The sequence below is a fragment of the Hypomesus nipponensis genome, chromosome 7, assembly GCF_054491055.1.
Source record: "Hypomesus nipponensis isolate SF chromosome 7, ASM5449105v1, whole genome shotgun sequence".
Lineage (NCBI taxonomy): Eukaryota > Metazoa > Chordata > Actinopteri > Osmeriformes > Osmeridae > Hypomesus > Hypomesus nipponensis.
The window spans coordinates 1,644,632-1,659,419 of NC_140367.1; the positions used below are offsets into that span (position 1 = coordinate 1,644,632).

Sequence of the window (14,788 nt, forward strand, 5' to 3'; positions counted from 1 at the left end):
CTTGGAAGTCGCTTTGGATAAAAGCTTCTGCTAAATGAATAAATGTAAATGTAGGTCATGTTGAGCACTTTTTGTTAACATTTGCTTAAATTACCTCCCCAACCTGATAGCTAGTCTAAAGGGTTGACAGTAACATTTTATAAATCTAAAATCTGTCACAGGACTGTAATGGACGTTCAGATCAATGATTGGACGGGCTACTTTTCTGTCTCTCTACCTTCTGGAAGTAGCCTCGTCAGGCACACTAATTATACAAAATGAAAAAAGTCCTGAACATTTCAATGAGTTAGTCTGTTTGTATATCAAAGGACATAATTGCCAACAGTTTTGCAAAAACCAAACCCGTATGCTTCATTTGTACATATATTTAATATTTAGACTCAGGGCAACAGCCGGTTTTTTACAGCACAATTTGCATAATTTATCAATACCTCCTGTGTACAATCACAAAATCATGACAGTAGATTTTCGGTTTACATAGAAGTGGAAAAACCAGAACGATTTTACAAGCATAATCTTTGTACAGTTAGCATACATCTTTAAATAATTTTTCTTCATATTTTTCCCCCTTAAGCATTTGTTTTCCTCTGCGCCTCCCTTTGTAAATAGAATCTGGACACAAAAATAGTATGGACAGACCACCAACATAACATGCAACATCCAACGTGAGCACATTTAAATTCTCCTGACACTACTTGAGTTGGTAAGATTAAAACTTTAGTGTGTTTCTACTCTCTGTTGTGTTCAGTGTAAGGGTCAGGATAGATGGGGCTCCTATAGCGCGTCTCCTCATCTCCTGCGCTCCGACTCTGCGGTCAGGAGATGCGTCGCTCTCCTCTCATGCATCACAGATCAGAGAAAGTTTATCTGGATCCGTCTCATAGAAAAAAGAAGATATTTATATACAAGGTAACAAACTAAGAAACGGCACCGCCTTGTGGGGGGTTGTGTGAGTGTGTGTGTGTGTGTGTGTGTGTGAGACAGAGAAACAGAGAGAGAGTCCATCCTTGTGGAGATGGTGGGCAGACTATACTAGAAAAGGGAGGTGCACTAAGGAAGTTGCCATGCAAGGATTTAGTATGAAGTTGGATCTCACACGCTCATAGAAGCAAAGGGGTGCAAAGATTTGATAATATCGTGACATCACATCAACAGGTTGTTGTGTCGTTTAGTAACTTGTGTATTTACTGGAAAAATAAAAGCTTTGGAAAGTGTGAGTGCTTTTAAAATGAGATAATGAAGAGAGTTTGTCCATAATTGTACTTGATATGATATATTGATATGAGCTGATCTTTGTTTACTGCATGTGTGTACCACTCTACTAGAACCTTCCTCTGACCGTCAAGGTAACTAAACTCTGTAAACAATAACTGTATATCATTTATAAATCAAAATATGTTTCAATTAGTTATGTACATTTACAACATACTGTATGAAACAAAAGCATGTATTGGATAAATACATCTGCACACAGCCATATGAAATGACTCATTATAAAAGAAACACATTAATGCCATAAAACTAGCACTGAGACGTGAAAATACAATTGTAAAAAATAAATAAAAATAAAACTAATGTACATAATATGAACCGTGAACAAAATGTTATATTTTCCCCTCTTGCTTTGTTTCTTAAACAGCCATTGTGAGTATAGTCAAGATCCATTCCCAACACATAGTTCTATGTTGCATAGAAATCACTCGGGGACATGATCTGTGGATTTTGGTCAAAGTTTGGCACAGGTCAAACAGTCACAGTCTGACCAGCCCCCGTGACCTTTGACCCCGAACAAACAAGCTGTGAAACTCAAACAAAGATTCTGTCTCGCATGTCCATACCGTATCCACACGGCGCCCGCCGCCGGCCGCACAGGAAATGACACCGCACAGGAAATGACACCTCACAGGAAATGACACCTCACAGGAAATGACACAGACAGGAAATGACACAAGAACAGACTGTATGACACGAAAGCAGGTTGCTAAATATAAAAATGTCACTGATGTATCTTAAGTCATGACAGTTCATTATCAGTACACACATTGATGAATACCAACCATCTCACAAAGGATTGGGGTACCCTGATGAAATGTATTTGAACTTGGGGAAGCACTTTACGCTGAAGTATCAGAATTTATGTTGCTGGGAATGTTGGAATGTTTGGTACAGAAAACCCCTTTAGTTGTCTTTTTAGCAGTCCCTGGTACAAGAATAACTGTCGCTTGTGATTCAAAGTATCTTCAAACAGTAGCTTCTACAGTAGTTATCTCTATATTAGAAATAATTAGAAAAGTGCAAAGTAAAATGTAAAAGTCTGCAATATCGATGCTGTTTATCTCGTCCAGTACATATTGTGGATAGGACCGCCAATATGAAATCAATTAACAACGAATCATAAGAAGAAAAACAAGAATGATCAAAGCGATTAAATATGAAGTGCTTAGTGCTCCACATCCTAAGGGGCGACACCAGTCAAACATTTAAACCTCAATCATACACATTGGATTGTCAGTGATAGGTAGATATTTATTATATATATATATATATATGTGTTTATATATACTGTATGTACAGTATAATCTCCAACGATGACATTGTATTCCACTACGTACGAAGTGAACGTCAGATAGTGGATGAACATGTTTCCGCTTGTGCAGAGTGTGGTACTACAGAAATACCTCACAGGATAGATATACGGCTGTATAGATATACGGCTGTGCACAATGCACACTCTACCATCTGATCACATCACTCCAACTAGAGATATAGAACATCTTATCTGTTATATACTATGTTAGATAGATCTACATTTACATCTAAGAAAGGAGCACTGAAGAAGAGGACAGGCTGATATATAGACTACAAATGCAAAACAAAATCATGCCAGCTCAGAGCAACTTTAAAATCGGAATGAATTCAGTGTGTTAGAAAATAGACTGTGCACTCTGGATAGAACTTCTGGACTGAAATACATGACTTGACCGAGGAGAAGAAATATGATCATTCGTTCATCTCTGATGAAATCAAACTACAAAAATAAGATGTGCATCTCAATAGATAATATTAGATATGTAATTCTCCAAGAAAAAAAATTAAATTCTGATATCAATACATACATGTAAAGAGGTACAGAGCCCCATAATTATAATTTAATTTGTGAACAAAAATTACAATTAAAATATAAATAAATGAGAATCTACAAGTGTCCATTCCCTGTATCTATTTATTCACTTTCTCTGTGGCTTTAGCGTGTTCATGTGAACGTGAGTGAACATGTGCCTGTGTGTGCGTGCGCATGTGTAGGTGTTTACACGACTGTGCGTGTAAACGTGAGTATGTTTGTAAGACCTGGTTAGTTCAGTTCTCGCTTTGTTTCCACCACCCATCGCTCCGGACCGCACGCTACTACCTGTAAACACTAGCTCATTTCCTGTAAACACATAACCATGTCCTCTCAACTTCCTGTAGTCACAAAAAACACTTTAGTACTCTACTAAGATAATCTCTCTCCATTCCCAGCTCAACCCTGTCACCCTGACACCCTGACCCACACTGTCAGAACAACAGACCTCCCCGCTGCACCCCACAAGTCTTTGTGTCCCCCTCGGGGGTGCAGCCTGTGAGCAGGTCTGGAACAAACGGAGCCGTGATCAGAGAAGACGGGGTACCCCGGAGCCCTTCTGTCTTGTCCCACACCAGTTTTAGGGAGTCAGAGATGTTGGGGGGGTGGAGGGGAGGTGGAGGGGGGGTGTGCCCTCTTAGGAGTGGATCTGGGCTGAGCTGGCCAGCAGTTTGTGCCAGCTCACCACTCTCTTGCGCAGGTCAACCTTGTCCAGCCACACGTAGCCCTCTCCAATCAGGGTCTTCTTCACAAACTTACCCCCGTTGGACACCAGGAACAGCTAGACGGAGAGGAGAGGCACATATTTGAGACCTGGTTCTGTTGCACACATGGGCTGAACCACATGAGTATCGTAAGCAAGAAATCAACAACATGAAGGTAGGTGCAATCATAACTACGAAAGATCAGGACTGAAGTACTTGTACACCTTGTAGCTTCAGTAGGTAGGTCTAATTAGACAGACAGGCAGGCAGGCAGACCAACAGGCAGAGAGACAACCATACCAGGCATACCTGTAGAGAGTGCCCGGTGGGGTTCATGCAGAACCTGAAGGTCTCGTTGAAGGAGGGCTCGCGGTCATGGCGACACACTCTGGTCTTCTTCTTGATGATCCTCTTCTGCGTAGCGATGTTCACCACATACAGCTTCACATACAGGTCTGAAAACACACACAGCCTTTCAAAAGATGCAGTGCGCATCATTCTCACCAACAGGCACGTGCGCAGAAGTGTGGCTTTCCGTGTGTGTGTGTGTGTCGCTAACCAGGCAGGTGGTCTGGAGACTTGAATTTGTAGGTGATGTTTCTGCACTGCAGGATCTCCAACACCAGCTGCTCCCCCTCGGTCTTCACCTCCTTCTTCAGAGCGATCTTGATCTCCCCCATCACCTGGGTCTTACCTGAACACAGACACACATCCCAGCCCAGCGTTAGGATGCTTCATGCTGCAGTTCTGGAGGCACGTGTGAAGCACTCTGTGACATTGCTTGTAAAAAGAGCTGAACGAATAAGATGTGATTTGATTTGAAAGCCTTGCATTTCATATAAGCCTTGGATTTCATTGCAAGCATGCTGTAAAAGTTCTATAGGAGTGTTTTAATGTATGGGTAGGTTACTGACAGCCATACACAGACGCAACTACGTTATCTTGGCCACAATGCCCCAGTCAGCTGTTGTAGAGAGATTGGGGGTCCACATCAGGATAATGTTTGATACCAAAAATATGTATAATCTTCACTCCACATTCAAAGTATTTATGTCATAAATATAGAAATGGAGCTTACTTTACACACTAAACACGATAATATTCAAGGAGGGAAAGGGTTACAAAATCTGGCTAAAGAATCATCCCTGGACTCCATTACCTGCTACGACTTACAGTAGACATCCAGCACCAATCACAGCCTTCTCTCATATTCCTCTAGAGAGGACATGGCTCCGGTGGATGAGGTACGAGCGCAGTGACGTGGATACGCACCACAGAACAGTGACGTCTGAACATGCATGATGTAAATACACGTTTTAACACACACACACAGAAACGCCGTAGAGACAGCGTAGCTTACCCTCTGAGTCGCCGTGTCCCAGTGGTGACTTCATCCCATCTGTGCCGTTTGGAATCTTTCCACTGAACAGAACAACAAGATGGTACCTGTTTAACTGATTACAACCGACAAACTCTGGATATTCACCCTGATAGACGCTAGGCACACACAGACACACACAGAGACACACACACACGCACACACACAGAGACACACAGCCCCCCGCAGACATGCACTTGCTTCAGTCTCTTGGTGTTCTGTCAAACTCTAAATGACTCACAGTCGTGGGATCTGGAAAATGGCACTGTCCACTGCGTTGGTCTCCCCGTCTTCGTCTAATAGGCTGTAGGCGCTGCCACTCAGACCGCTGTCCAATGAGGCGGCTGTTACCGGGGCATCCCCAGACCTGTGGCTGGCCCGGGCTGATTGGAGATTTGACATAGATCAAAAAAGGGAGATGGAGAGATATATATATCTATATATAGAGAGAGAGATAATATATAGATATATATATATATATATATGTATAGAGAAAGATATAGAGAGATAGAGAGAGAGGCAGAGAGAGAGGCAGAGAGAGATAGAGAGAGAGGCAGAGAGAGAGGCAGAGAGAGAGGCAGAGAGAGAGGCAGAGAGAGAGGCAGAGAGAGAGAGAGGCAGAGAGAGAGAGAGGCAGAGAGATAGCCCTGACAGTGTAGTGTAACCTGCATGTTCTGAGGAGTGTTGACACCGTATGTGTTACATGTAGATATATTATGATACTACAATATGTGCCTTGGATGCCATAAACAAGGGAGTGTACATATTAAACCTAAATGAAAACAACAGCTTCAACAGCATCAACTGAACACAGCGTTGCTTCAGAAACAGACAGTACCTCATTCTTTAACGACACACAGAAGAAGCATGGTCATCCAGAACATAGAGATAGAGTGTCTAGACGCACACATCAAGCAACATAGATATGTACACAGAAGACTAAAGAAGAGGCACATAGACCCTGACAAACACTGTTAGTACGCTTAATGTTGGACCGTAAACTTTTGAGTGTGTTTCTGACCAGCCTATTCCTGTAAGAGATATGAGTACAGGACTTCATATACTGTTAGACCTATATATAGACCTGTCCCAAACATCCTCGCCTGGGGATTCATGTGTGTCATCTAATCTTATCGCTCACAAGTATCAGTTCCATTTCTGTTCAAGGATTTTATGCTTTTTTTCCCCCCTCAACATGTTTCTCATTTTTATCAACTGTTTACGCTGAAAGAAACAAGGTCATTCATCGCCATCCTCATCAGGATCACACTGTAGACTGTGGTCTGGTGGGCCAAGTACCGTTCGTGTGGCAGTGATACAGAACATGATTGGCTGTGAATGACGTGGGATGCGTGAATGTGATATTACCCAGAATTCATGCCGACGCTCATCTCTCTCAGGCCTGAACGACACATTGTGACTACAGGAGAAAAGCTTGCTAATGCCAGTCGATGAAGTCTTTAAGCAGATAAAACACAGTCAGGCTTCAATAGACAGGAAATGATGTCACACCCCCAGTTCTCATTTTCCTGATATTAGCAAGCTGTGTCGTCGGCCATTAAGAGATGTGTCTCTCCGCATGAATCTCTGGCTGGCTGTGGCTGTGCGTGTATGATCTTTATCTTTTATCCTTCTATTCATCTATTTTAAAATTCTATCTCTTCTCTCTTTTCTTTTTCATTCTTTAGTTCTCCCTCTCTGGTTCTCTGCAGGTGTGCGTTAGTAGCCTCCTCTCTCCTCCTCCTCCTCCTTCCCCCCCCCCGCTCCAGTCACATGACTGAGGGGGGCCGCTGGTCTCTCACCTCCATCCCTCCACGGTCTCTCTTCAGACAAAGCCTTTCTGAGGGTCAGCTGACGGCCGTCTGCTCTGCTCCAATTGGCTGACGGAGCTGCCGGCGGCAGGGCGGGGAGCGAATCGGACTGGGGTCTCCGAATGGTGACCACGCCCACTACGCTGTGCCTGTGATGCCTCAGGGAGAGGTGGGCGGAGTTTCGTTGGGCTTGGGTGGGGTGGGCGGAGATTCGCAGGCGCATGGGCGGGGTCAACGTGGGGTCACGCCGAGGGAGCAAAAGATCATGGCCAGGGGTGGCGGGCGGTTCATAGGTCAGGATGAGGGCGGAGGGAGGGGGAGGGGGCGAGATGGAGACTCAGAAAGCGAATTATCCTCACCAATGGCAAGCAGCGTTACTGTCAACGGCATGCAGCCACAGTGACTGGTGCAGTTAGCCCCGCCCACATGTCACTAAGGGGTGGGGTGTGCAGCGTCTACTGAGGTGCATTGTGGGTAGAAAAATAAAGTTGGGGAAATAAATAAATAAAACCTTGGGTAGAGGGCAGTGGACTGCATGCACAACAATCTCAGTGGAGTAGCTTTTCACAGAAAGCTGAGAGTAAAAAAAATCGGGATTAAATAATAGTCAAAGTGAACTCTGAAAACCGTTAAAAGGCTTTATGGTAAAGTAAGGGAAGGGTTAGGTAGGCTTCTTTCATGTGATTTGGATCAGATTGTGCAAAATGTCCAACTGAAAATGTATAATGACAACCAGTATTCTTATTTAACTTAAACTCATCACTGCTGCCAATCTAATGATAGACTCCAGCGTGTTCTCACACTGGTCACTATGTGCTTGTCCAGTGTGAAGATCTGACTCTGATTGACAGGTCATTCTGACTCAACCTTTCAAATACAACCAAGCTAGTTTGGTACAAGTCAGTCTGTGTTAAGATTATCTACAGTTAGACACATGTACAAAAATGTTCTACATTTATTTTCTTATTTGTTGTAGTGATTACTATTTAAAATAAATTACTTTTGGTTAACTTCGCTAATAAAGTTCAAAGTTCTGCCTGTCAGATACCGACGATAACGCTTTTAACAGCCTTTTATGCCTCTTCCGTTCAAAATGAGTGAACGTAAAGTGAAAGTGCTCAGGTTCGTGTGATGTGCTGGCTCCACAGACCGTGGGAACATACAGGAAGAGAAGCGCCGAGAGCTGAACACAGACTTACTGTGAGGACAAGGACCGGGAGAGTAGCGTGGGGGAAAACGAAGAAAAAAGAAAGAAAAAAAGGTCTAACAGAACAGAAGGTGGAACAGATGAGCGCAATGCGGCCATGCTGCGGAGTTGTTTTTATTTGCGTTGTTTACTTGGTTGGAGACGCTGCGGCGTATGCTGCTGCTGAGGGGCGGAAGCTTCGCCCGCTGCCACGGCAACACCGCCGCCGGCACTTCCGCCGTCCTTGGGGTGGTGCGGCCGCGAGGCGGATTTGCCGCCGGCGGACCGCGGAGCGCCGTGAGAGCGAGTGTGCTGATGTTGGCTGTGGCTCTCTGACTGGGAAGGCTTCGATGTGCTGGGGCTACTGTGTGATTTCTCAATAGTGGGCACCTGCGTGTCTAAAACAACCAAATTCACCAAATTACCAAAAAATAGCTCATACTCTAAGCTACTGTCGATGACTTAGTAGTGATCCCTTGTGTTTACTGGCTAGTTAGTTAACTCTGCATGCTACATTTTGGAGGATCTGGCATTCAGTGGCATTTATGTTTAGGAGGACACATTTGAGATGTAGCCTAAGTTAAGGATGTTTTCAAAGCCTTCCACGGCCAGCTTCCCTTGTGTGGGTGGTTGAAGTTAAGGGTCGTTCTTGGAGTTGGGTTGGTTTATGCACACAACTGAGGACCATAACATGAGAAAGCAAGAAGCATGAAGCCAAAGCTACAATGGGTGAGTCAGAATGGGAGAAACAGAGGGGGAGAAAGAGAGAAAAGGGAGGGAAAGGTATAGATAGAAAGAAAGACAAGCCAGTAGATAGTGGGAGAAAGAGATAAAACTGCAAAGAGAGACACAGAAGCAGAAGAAAAAAAGAGAAACAGAGAGACCAGGAAAGAGAGACAAAAAAGGAGGAAATAGAGAGACACCAAAAACCAGAAAGCAGGAGGCGTCGGGGGAGATGTGTAGGATGGCCGGTGAGGAGGTGGGAGAGAGGAGGGCGGGGGGGGGGTGTGTGTGTGTCCTACCCTTGGCTGGGTCGGGGAATATCCCGTGGCTTCTGCTCTTGATGACGGAGGACTTGGGGGAGTCCTGGGAGGAGTCCTGGGCGGAGCCGCCGGTCTTGGGGGAGGCGTGCTGGCTGCTGTGGGAGGGCTGCTTGGGGGAGTGCTGGCGTCCCTGGCTGCTATGGGAGCGTCGGTGGTGCTCACCCTCGGTCTGCTCCTTCAGGTGGAGCCAGCGAGGGACGTTGTCCAGCTGGGCTGTGTTCGACAGGTCGATGAGAACCTGGACACACCAACACACACCAACACGCGTCAGCGACACGCACAGAAATACTGTGGGTGGTTCGATGTGTCGCTTTAAATGGAGTACCGTGGAAAAAAAGTTTTTTTTAGATTTTTTTTGGGAGGGATGTTTTTACAACGTTCACAAGAAAGTATCACCTCTCCCAGGAAGTCGTTGGAGGAGCTCTTGTCGTAGTCCCAGACGCTCACCTCCAACGTCTTCTTCCTCAGCTGGGACACAACAAACACAGGGTTCAACTCCAACCACAACCTAACCCTTCAAGTGACCCTTCGTGAATGTGTGGGCCGTCTCGTACCTGTTCCAGGTGGATGTTCTTGTAGATGACGGTCTGGTTCCACTCTGGATTCAGACTCTTGCCTGCATGTTTTGACCTTCTCTTATTCTCAGCGCTGAAATCACATACAACGTATCCACACGCACACCCACACACACCATGCACCCCCACACACACACACCATGCACCCACACCCACAGGTCAGTAACAGGACTGACAGGAGTAAGGAGAGTCCAGGGGAGAATGGAAACAACACAACATCTTGGGGCAGGCAATGCCATGGTGTATGGTGCAGTGGGATCTAGGGGTGTATGGTACAGTGGGATCTAGGGGTGTATGGTACAGTGGGATCTAGGGGTGTATGGTACAGTGGGATCTAGGGGTGTATGGTACAGTGGGATCTAGGGGTGTATGGTACAGTGGGATCTAGGGGTGTATGGCACAATGTACTGTGAAGATGCAGGGCACATTGTTAGATCACAATAGGTCAAAGGTTATGTCATCAGGATAGAGGTATCACAGTATAGGTCACGATGTAAGAAGTGATCCGCCTTGTGGGGTACCAACAGTACACCTGACGGGTGGTCAGGATGTAAGGCATGCTGTCAGGGGGTACTGGAGGTTGTAGGACACGATGTAGGAAAAAGAAGATTGCACAGAAATAAAATAAGACCACGATGTAAAGCTAAGGATGTAGGCCTACATCCAGGGCTTGGATAAGCCTGGGTATAAAAGTAATAATGAAAATGGGGAGGAACACAAACTAGGTCATCCGGTAGGAATTTAGTATAATTAGTTGGGAGAGAAGAGGGGATATCGGGAGAATATCTATAGCACAAAGTTAGCATGTCTAGGGGCAGATGCATAGTGTGTAGAGGATGCAGTGTTCAGAATAAGGGTGTGGGGGAGGTTAGAGGTAGAGAAGCACACCACAGGGGTGAGGGGTGTTAGAGGGGGGTCCCTCCTGTCTCTGAGCCATGAGCTCCAATGCAAGTCAGGGGAAAAACAAACAGTGGTCCAACCACAACCAACTCCTTTCCTTCAACCAAAAGTCAACCAAACAACGACCATATTTAAGATCAGAGTGGGCAATCACATACCTGGCGTTCTGGACAACCATGACCTGACTGAGAAGATCCAGCATGCATTAAATATAAACACAACATACACAAAGAAAGAGTTGTCAGAAGAGGGAGGGGGGAGGGTGTGTGTGTGTGTGTGTGGGGGGGGGGGGTTGTGATCATACAATTGTACTACTTACAATAAGTAGTAGTAACAAGAGAGGGTTGTGTGTGTGTGTGTGTTTTGGGGGCTGCAGTGTGTGTGTGTGTTTGTCAGAGACAGTGAGTGTGTGAACGTGTGTATGTGTGTGTCCTCTGAACACAGTCACTGAGGACCCTGTCAATAAGGATGGAAAGGTGGGAGAGCCAATTAGAACACAGTGTAATCATATTCAGGGAGCGAGCGCAGGCTGCTTGAGTGTGTGAGGATCATATTACAAGCAAATATGAGACGTATCAATTTCCCCGTCCTTCTGCGTAGGAGGTAAATCAGCTAAACTGCGTGGAAGAGATCATATCATTTACATGACGTCTATCATACATACAGTATCTAAATATTACACGTTTCGATTGACGCTGATAGGGTGTTAAAAAGTCTGAAAATAAGAATGTCATATAACAGGGGGCTTTTAAGAATTGAGGAAAAGGTCATTGAACCCCCAGCAATGTCCTCTGTAGCGTCATGGGGCTGATAGCAAGCGAGGGTGAAGTTTAGAACACTGAAAGATGCCATGGCAAGTTAAAATCAATTGTAAATCGATTTTAAAATGAATGGAACAAGGTTTAAAGCTTTTACAAAATGGCTGCCGTTCAAGAACTTGAGCCTTGATTTGGATGTTGATGTCTTTTCTGTGAGTTTTATCAGCGTGGATGTGCTTGCCCACAAGAAGACCTTTTCTTATTGCCACCATCACCAGTATCTGTTACGCTCACCAAAGTATGCATGAGATGTCAACCTGCTGGAAATGCTAGACACTAATATGTGTCTGGCATGTGTGCGAGTGTCTCTCTGGGCTGTGTGTGTGTGTGTGTGTGTGTGTGTGTGTGAAGTGTGTGTGTGTGTGTGTGTGTGAAGTGTGTGTGTGTGTGTGTGTGAAGTGTGTGTGTGTGTGTGTGTGTGAAGTGTGTGTGAAGTGTGTGTGTGTGTTCACAGCAACTCACCCCCTCCCAGGCAGCAGGTAGACTTTAACGAAGGGGTCTGAGTATGCATTGTTGTCGCGAGGCGCCAGGTTCCTGGCCTGGAGCACGTGGACGATCAGGTTCCCCATCTGCTTGTCGTAGTTAATCTGGAGCTGCAGTCCACACACACCAGCTGCTTGTTAGCTCACTTTTTATCGATGGAAACTTTGACGTGTGTGTGTGTTAAGTGTGAATCCAGAAGGGCTTGTTTTGCCCAGGTGCAGAGTGACGTGATCAAAAGCACTGATATACAGTGTTCGTTATTGACTCGTGTGTGTCTGAAGTGGACTTCCAGAAAGCAAGCTAACCTGGATCTCCCCACTGACTGGGTGGGTCTGGGTCTTCACCGCCTCCACTGTCTGCAGGTTTGGAGAAACAAAACACATGTAGGTACAGCAGGTGTGTGCGCAATTTAGTCCTAACATATCTGTGAGTGGGAGCCTGGGAGGAAAATGACATCTCAATCCTTCAGCTAGTAGAGCCCCACTCTGCTCCTCAACTCACCTCTCCTCACCTCTCCTCACCTCAACTCACCTCTCCTTTCACCTCTCCTCATCTCTCCTCACCTCTCCTCACCTCTCTTCTCCTCTCCTCACCTCACCTCTCCTCTCCTCACCTCTCCTCACCTCTCTTCTCCTCTCCTCACCTCACCTCTCCTCTCATCACCTCTCCTCTCATCACCTCTCCTCACCTTGCTGCTGTGACGTTTCTTGCTGACGGAGGGTGAGCCAGGCTGGGCGGGGCTGGCGACGGCGGTGGAGGTGGTGGAGGTGGTTCCTGACAGGCCGTGGGATCCCCTGTCGGCCCCTGCCGAGAGCAAGGAGGAGGTGGTGGTGGTCGGGGGCGGAGCCTGCTGCTGGGACACCTTCTGCAGCTCAGCGGCCAGCTGTTTGGGGTCCACCCCTGGAGACCTGGGGGGCCGGTCGCCTGCAGGGGGCGCACAAACACCACAAGCAACAGTCCACACAAACATACTGTGCATACATGCAAAGATATAAAAATGTAAAATAAGAAATAAGAATTTAAAAATGAGTTCTAGAGAACCAGGCAGAGGAGAGAGAGTTCTAGAGAGCCAGGTACCCTTAGTCTGGTCCTGGAAATCCAGATGCTGGGAGGCATCTGAGTCAGCCAGCATGTTCAGATCCCTGAGAGAGATGTAGAGATTTAGAGATAGAGAGATAGACAGAGAGAGAGAGAGATAGAGCGATAGAGAGAGAGAGAGGTAGATAGAAGAGTGGAAGGAGGAATAGAGAAGATAATAAAACAGCGATAGAAGTGTGGAAGGATGACAGGATGGAGGAAAATAAAAGAGACAGAGGGAGAGATACTCACAACCTGACACAAAGCTCCGCCTCCCCACAGAGCTGTCCCACAAGCCCCTGCACCTCCTCGTAGGTCTTCCCTGTGAGTAGAAACCCGTTCCACTCCAACACCTGCATTCCTGGACAGAACACAGTCACACACTCGGGGTCAACACAGTGTTCACTACCACACCAGCTGACCTACACACTCGGGGTCAACACAGTGTTCACTACCACACCAGCTGACCCACACACTCGATTGAACTGGATGTTCGAATGTTAGGGAAAACTCATTCACAGAAGAAGAGAGATTTGATTTTACACTGTGTCCTTTTGTGGTGGACTGATGGTGTCAAAGCAGCACAGACAGAGGTCAAATTCTCGTAACAGGAAGTCAAGGAGGGAGAGTCAAGAAGGAAGCCAGGAAGGGAGTTGAATGTGACCCCACTGGTTAGAAATAACAGCTGAAATAACACAGGGCACTGCAAACCACCACAGCACCACCTATCTCCCCCCCCCCCACTCTCTCTATCCCCCCTCTCTCTCCCACTCTCTCTCCCACTCTTTCTCTCTCCCCCCTTCTCTCTCCCTCCCCCTCTCCTGCACTCCCCCTCTCTCCCTCCCCCCATCCCCCCCCCTCTCTCTCTCTCTCTCTCTCTCTCTCTCTCTCTCCCTCTTTCTCTCTCCCTCCCCTCTCCCCCCCTCTCTCTCCTCCTTTCTCTCTCTCCCCCTCTCTCTCTCCCTCCCCCCTCTCTCTCTCCCCCTCCCCCCCTCGCTCTCTCTCCCCCTCCCCCTCCTCTCTCCCCCTCCCCCCCTCTTGCTCTCTCTCCCCCTCTCTCTCCCCCTCCCCCCCTCTCTCTCCCCCTCCCCCTCTCGCTCTCTCTCCCCCTCCCTCTCTCTCTCCCTCCCCCCTCTCTCTCTCCCCCTCCCCCCTCTCTCTCTCCCCCTCCCCCCCCCTCTCTCTCTCCCTCCCCCCCTCTCTCTCCCCCCCCCTCTCTCTCCCCCTCCCCCCTCTCTCTCTCCCTCCCCCCCTCTCTCTCCCCCTCTCTCTCCCCCTCCCCCCCTCTCTCTCTCCCTCCCCCCTCTCTCTCTCCCCCTCCCCCCTCTCTCTCTCCCCTTCCCCCCTCTCTCTCCCCCTCCCCCCTCTCCCTCTCCCCCTCTCTCTACCCCTCTCCCCCCCTCTCTCTCCCCCTCCCCCCTCTCTCTCCCCCTCCCCCCCTCTCTCTCTCCCTCTCTCTCCCCCTCTCTCTCCCCCTCCCCCCTCTCCCCTCCCCCTCCCTCTCCCCCTCCCTCTCTCTCTTCAAAACTTACAGAGGTGAACTCGTCTCTTCTGGAGGCTCTTCTGCCTGCGCCGGAGATCTTGAGCTGTGTGTGTGTGTGTGTGTGTGACACGCAGGCTAGTTTTACACAGGGATTCATCAGCAGTATGATTCAGATATCCTTTCTCTCGTTCACACACACATTCACGTAT

The 14,788-nt window shown here is 47.2% G+C and overlaps 1 protein-coding gene across 2 annotated transcripts in view; it reads right to left on the reverse strand.

The window, feature by feature from the left end:
• Positions 1 to 350: 350 nt before the first annotated feature.
• pcloa (piccolo presynaptic cytomatrix protein a) overlaps positions 351 to 14,788 on the reverse strand; it is a 49,410-nt gene continuing 34,972 nt past the window's right edge. The window contains exons 14-28 of one of the 2 annotated variants that reach the window (XM_084701726.1): positions 13,349 to 13,457; positions 13,097 to 13,161; positions 12,708 to 12,943; positions 12,325 to 12,375; positions 11,999 to 12,129; positions 10,877 to 10,903; positions 9,798 to 9,891; positions 9,640 to 9,711; positions 9,223 to 9,481; positions 8,353 to 8,598; positions 5,445 to 5,586; positions 5,186 to 5,247; positions 4,385 to 4,519; positions 4,135 to 4,280; positions 351 to 3,902 (exon numbers count right to left, since the gene is read on the reverse strand). In XM_084701726.1, the coding sequence (XP_084557852.1) occupies positions 3,759 to 3,902; positions 4,135 to 4,280; positions 4,385 to 4,519; positions 5,186 to 5,247; positions 5,445 to 5,586; positions 8,353 to 8,598; positions 9,223 to 9,481; positions 9,640 to 9,711; positions 9,798 to 9,891; positions 10,877 to 10,903; positions 11,999 to 12,129; positions 12,325 to 12,375; positions 12,708 to 12,943; positions 13,097 to 13,161; positions 13,349 to 13,457 (1,919 nt within the window). In that variant the 3' untranslated portion in view covers positions 351 to 3,758. The remainder of the gene's footprint in view (positions 3,903 to 4,134; positions 4,281 to 4,384; positions 4,520 to 5,185; positions 5,248 to 5,444; positions 5,587 to 8,352; positions 8,599 to 9,222; positions 9,482 to 9,639; positions 9,712 to 9,797; positions 9,892 to 10,876; positions 10,904 to 11,998; positions 12,130 to 12,324; positions 12,376 to 12,707; positions 12,944 to 13,096; positions 13,162 to 13,348; positions 13,458 to 14,788) is intronic. The other variant, XM_084701727.1, reaches the window with a different exon arrangement.